Genomic DNA, 5,614 nt, shown 5'->3' with positions numbered 1-5,614 from the left:
AAAAGGAAAAGCATGTTACAGTGAAGGATTGATGGAGAACAAAATAGTTTCTGGCCTTCTCCCTTTGGTTCATCTTGACAGCTTAGGACCAATAATGGACACATCCTTGTTCAGATGTAATTTATCCTTCAGTTTAACGGCTTTATTGCATCCATAGATGATTAAGCCAGAATACTCTGGAAGGTTTTATACTCCCCTCATGGCATTTCCATGAGCTATAGTGACATTAAAGGACAGAAAAGGTTTTTGTGTTAAGTGACAAATGCAGTTCACAAACACTTTGAGAGCTTTTTTATTGTATAGTGTACACATTTGTGGTTGATTCCCAAGGTAAAGTTTGAGATTCAGTTGCTGCTGTTCTTGATTTTTCTTTCAGGATCAAGGTGGGTGCTTTCATATAAAATCTTATTTTTAATTCCTTCTCTGGCAATTCTTTCCTGGATTTTTTGCTTAGCAAAATTATACCTACAATGGAACCTTATAAGACAGAATATGAATAAATTGCTAGTTTCTATGAATAAAAAGATTTTAGTTACAGAATTCCAAAACGCTTATGACTACCCCAAAACTAAGTTTAAAGGTATATTTTAAATAACTACATGCAGTACAAACTAAGCATGTTATATAAACTACATGAAATACAAACTAAACATGCTATAGAACATGAATATTGTAGGAATCTCTTGAATTGGACTCAACTTGATTTACTTAAATCAACTTCATGTTTTAATCCATTAATCTGTTAAAACATTCAATGGATGGATGATACATCCAGAGTCAGACACTGATACTTGCCAGAGTCGGGACAGATTTCCATCAAAAACAAAAACAACTGGTGGCTTATATCATTACTACCCTAGTCCATGAAGAGAGACCCTGTTTCAAGTTGAGTGCACACCATTCCACCCATCATTAAGGAAGATGGCTGTTTTATTGGAGACCTCAGAATACTGTTCCTTAGCTTCACTTTGCCCCCAGCAAACCTACCAGCATCCTAAAGTCACCAGGATAAATCCTCCTACTCCAACATCACATGATCTTCTAATTCTACCTGTCAAAAACATGGTCAGAATAATTATGTCTGTGCAGAAAATGCTTCACAATAGAAGTGTTCTAATATGTAAAACAGAAGTACTCACTGGTTGCCAAGAAATGTCCAAGTCCAGCCACAAAAAACCCCAATGAACCATACAGTACAGATTCTCGTGCACATGGGGTATTCTCAACATCTAAAATCCCTAGGAGCTTAAAGGGCTAGGACAAAATGAGGAAGGAACAACAAAACAGTTAAAGATGACAAAGATGATTTCCATTAAATTTTTAAAATAGTACTATAAGCATTGCTATTTACTAGACAGCTGGCTTGATGTTTAAACACTTAGAAGTGTGCTATAATTATGATTTTGGGACTCAAAACTATGACATTTAAATATCTACTACTTAAAGTTTGCTTTGGGTGAAATAATTCAAAGGGTTGCTCTTGAAAATGACTTCTAGTTTAAAATGACCAAATATCTTTTTGTAGTCTTACAAGGACACCTGTCACTTAACATTGGCTCTGGGATGGGGTCAAAGCAGACTTTGTTAATATAAGCCTGGTAGTTTGTGATCCCAGCAATCAGGAAAAGTGCCTCAAGAAGATTGCTGTGAATTGGAGGCCAATCTGAGCTCCAGGATGAAAAACCAAGACTGCCACTTGGTAACTTAGTCACCCTGTGTTGGATCCCAGCAACTTAAATGTTTCCTGCAATGATTGCATAAGAGATGCATCCTATACAAGGTGGGGATTGGGATAAAATGCAAGTCAGCTCCTTTAGAGATGGGTAGAATGCACCTCTTCTTTCTTTGGCCCAAGGATCTGTTTTATTAAAGTAAAATATCTTTATCCAGATGACTTGTGTTTTTATTTGTATCACACACCCCATATGGATTTGGGAACTGTTTTGTTCAACATCATATAAAATAAGTCCTAAGCTGCAGGAACTGACACCTGCCCCAGAAATGACTTGCTGCACATGGACAGGATGGGCTGGTTGGTGGTGCAGTGGTACTGCATATTTGCATACAGGGCATGATAGAATAGACATTGAGCTTCCGCCACAAAACAGGATGCCAGAGGCACCTCTACATTCTTGCCCAATTCAGACCTTTTAATTTGGATTCTTAATAGTAGGAGATGGGACACTAGTTCAGATAAATAAACCAAGTATCTGCTCTTGCAGAAGGCTCAGGTTGCTCAGTGGTTCTTTGACACCAGTTTCAGGGACACTTGGGTAAAACCTACAAAAACCTTCATTTTGGAAAAATGTCTACCCTGTTCTACACGACAAGGATGGAACTTTGGAGCCTACTAGGTAAACTTAAAGCTTCTTCCTCATTTGACAGACTGGGACCGCCACTGGGCTTCTGGCAGCATTCTAAAACTAAAGTGCCTTTTTACCCCTTTGCTCGCTTTTTCCAGTTAAGGGCCATTTAAGCGACTCCATGTTTGAGACTTGATTATCTTATTCACTCATTTTTTAAGTCGATAAAGTAATTCACTTCCAAATCCTAGTGTTTTTCCAAAACACGGGTTTTTGCTTCCTAAGCGCTTGTGTTAAAGGTGTCTTCAGACCAGGTGTCTTCAGACCAGGTTTTCTCTGTCATCTTGGCTGTCCCAAACTGGCTTTATAGACCCGGCTGGCCTCAAACCCACAGAGATCCAGCTGTCTCCACTTCCCAAGTGCTGGGGTTGAAGGTGTGCTGCACCACCGCCCAGCTGCCAACCCGGGCTAGAACCTGAGTCTACATATCTTAAATAATACACATGCAGTTGTTTGAGCAATAGCTTGAAACAAAAACCACTACACCTTTATTAGCTCCGTATTCATAAAAATGCATCTGGTGACATCTTTCTGCTTAGAATAATATGCACTCCTAAACCATTGCTACCAAAGCCCTATATTCTCTGCCATGAACAGATTCCACTCTGGGCATATCTGCCTGTAGCTTTGAGTTTTTCTGTAGCCTTGACTGCCTTTGTAAACCTAGGTGGCCTCAAACTCAGAGATCCGCCTGCTTCTGCCTTCCAGAGTGCTGGGATTAAAGCTATTACCAAATTTAGCTGGTCACAGCCTAACAGCAGTTTTCTCCCAGCTGGCTTAATAAAATTCGACTTAAACTCTGTCCATTCTGATACTAGAGCCCCAAACGCGCAGAACTCTTCAAGTTCTCCGTGTAGCCGACCTAGATGTCCAAGACTGTAGACCAGGCGGGCATTGAACTCAGAGCTACACCTGCCTCTGCCTCACAGGTGCTGGGACAGAGCTATTAGTGGATCTAACCTGGGGGTGGACGCTCCAGGTGTTATGCGAGGAGGCTGACATACTAATTGGCGCAGAACTCGTGTTGCCCCAGCCTCAGCCTCACTGCTGAGATTACGGCCCAACCTTCGGGAGACTGTTAGCCCTTCCTGCCGAAGCACAGCGCAGTACTAGTCAGGAATAAGCCGCCGTTTTCATTCTGATTTTACGGGTCTGCTCTTCGCCAATTTGAGTCAACTGGGAATTTGGACACATCCAGGATATGAGGACTAGACCGATGGGATACCTCATGGCCATGGGCGTAGAGCTAGGAAGCCGCGCCGCCCTCCCCCCGCGCGCCCCATTGCGAGCATACCTTTTTCTCCGGCTCCTGGGGCTCCCGCGCGGCAGCCATGGTGCCAGTCGTCAGCCCCGCCCAGGACTGCGACGGAAGCCGCACTGGCTCCGCCCACCGTCCCGCGCGGCAGCGGCGGCGGCCATCTTAGGGAGCGTTCCTGTAGCTGCGAAGAAGCCCGCCGTGGCCCCCTCCTTTGTTCCGTGGACCCGGTCACGTTGTTTTCCCAACCTCGCAACTGGCCATCGGGAATGGGGCGCGAGAGGAGGCAACCTAGGGAAGCACCGCCGGCTCCGTCCGGCCCGCAGGCAGCGTGGCCCGAGACGGGGAGCGCCGAGAAACGTGGCCTCCCTCAGCCCCTCCTCCTTCTCAACCGCCATTTCCAACCGTTGTGCGCGTCCCCGCGCTGGGCGCTGGGCGCGCGCCGAGGGCGGAGCCGGGGCCGCGCGTCCTCGGCCGCTTTGTCCTCCGAGAGGGCGGGAGCCCGGGTTGGCGGCCCACGCGCTGCCGGAAGTCGCCTGGCGCAGTTTCCGCGGGTCTCGTCCCCTACGTGTCCTTTGTCCTGGCTGTGGTGACCTTGGCCGCCTCCTGCGTCCCCAGCCTCAGTCCGTCCCCAGCCTCCCAGCGCTGGGCCTGCCCTCCCCCACCCTCAGATTTCGGAGGTTAAAAATAGCTCGCGTGGAGGAGACCCGGGACAAAATGGAGGCAGCCACTAGCTAAGGGACGTGCGTCAAGCCCCGACGGGAGGGGGGCCGTGGGGCGATGTGACGGTGACTTAGCCAGGGCCGAGTCCACACCGTGTGTGTTGCCTGGGCCCGAGCACCCGTCCAGCCCGCAGTAACGACTTTGTTTAACTCTGCGTTTCCCCGGTTTGGCCGCTTCCGTTCGTTGCAAACGGCCCTCCCCGGAAAATGTTCCGGGCTGTCATTGTGCAGAGTCATGCTGCCTTTAAGGCGGCTTGCTGCAGTGTTAGCTGGGAGGACGTCATCTTCATACCACGCCGACTGCTTACTGTCTCGTTCTTTGTGCTCATTAACTGCCCTCCACCGATCCCAGGGTGTAAAAGTGATTGTTGTTTCTGTGCTTATGCGCGGTAGATTTTTTTTTTTTTTTTTTTTAAAGAACCTCAACAATTACAAAGTATATGCCTCTAATATTACTAGGGAATTGAAAAGGAACTGCTCTCTTGACAATTTGGGATGCTCTGCTGAAATTCATAGCTAGCCAGGCTTTGAATCCTTGTCTGGAAGGTAATTTTTGAGGCAGTAATATTCCATAAAGGAGGGAGGAATTCTTTTTGAATTCCTAATTGCGATATAAAGGACGTAACTGGAAAAGTACTGAGAAATAACGTGGCCATTTTATTTGTGACTGAGAAATTGCTAGAGTACACTGAGTTGGAGTCAGTCTCAGGTGTGTTTGAAAAGTGTTCTCATGTATTCGCTATATTAAAGTTTTTTAATTGAACAAAAATGGAATGTGTTTGAGATTTTTGTTGTGTGAAAAATAACAAGCTCACTGTCACGTCTTCCTCTCCCCCTGAAGGTGTGGATGAAAAAAGCCAAATTCACCTCAAAGGGACTAGAGCTTCTTCTGGAGTCAAGTATGTGTGACTATGACCCAAGAGCCTGACACAGGCTGCCTCCACGTTCAACAAAGTAACCGGTTCATGAATTTTATATGGTAACAGCGATGGGCAGTGAGTGGCTGGTAGGAGGCTACGGATGGTCTAAGACCTCTATTATCACACCTGATTCAGCCTGGTAGAATTTTTAACTCAGGAGGGATGCAGGTGTGTGGCTTTTTCCCTCTGGGAAAAAATTGACAAAGGAAAAGAGCAGTTCTGTTTTTCCAAACTCTTTCCCCTTTTCTTAATTAAAAATGACTACAGAAATACATAAAATTTGCAGTCGTTTAAAAAAAAAAAACATTGCGCACTGCTATCTTGGCCCTCACCTTGGCCTGCACCTTTAATCCC

General features: G+C 45.8%; 1 protein-coding gene across 2 annotated transcripts; it reads right to left on the bottom strand.

The window, feature by feature from the left end:
* Nucleotides 1–267: 267 nt before the first annotated feature.
* Nucleotides 268–3,713, bottom strand: LOC127190772 (cytochrome c oxidase assembly protein COX20, mitochondrial). Of its 2 annotated transcripts, none has more exons than XM_051147979.1 (4): nucleotides 3,658–3,713; nucleotides 1,140–1,254; nucleotides 988–1,051; nucleotides 268–477 (listed from the first exon to the last, which is right to left on the bottom strand). In XM_051147979.1, the coding sequence occupies exons 1-4, from the start codon at nucleotides 3,694–3,696 to the stop codon at nucleotides 345–347; spliced, it is 351 nt and encodes a 116-aa protein (XP_051003936.1). In that variant the 5' UTR covers nucleotides 3,697–3,713; the 3' UTR covers nucleotides 268–344. The 2 variants fall into 2 exon arrangements, with proteins under 2 accessions (XP_051003936.1, XP_051003934.1); XM_051147977.1 differs by lacking the exon at nucleotides 3,658–3,713 and adding an exon at nucleotides 3,324–3,380.
* Nucleotides 3,714–5,614: the final 1,901 nt, after the last annotated feature.

The sequence above is a fragment of the Acomys russatus genome, chromosome 6 (genome assembly GCF_903995435.1).
Source record: "Acomys russatus chromosome 6, mAcoRus1.1, whole genome shotgun sequence".
In the NCBI taxonomy this organism is placed as follows: Eukaryota; Metazoa; Chordata; class Mammalia; order Rodentia; family Muridae; genus Acomys; species Acomys russatus.
This window is presented reverse-complemented; position numbering and strand designations above follow the sequence as displayed.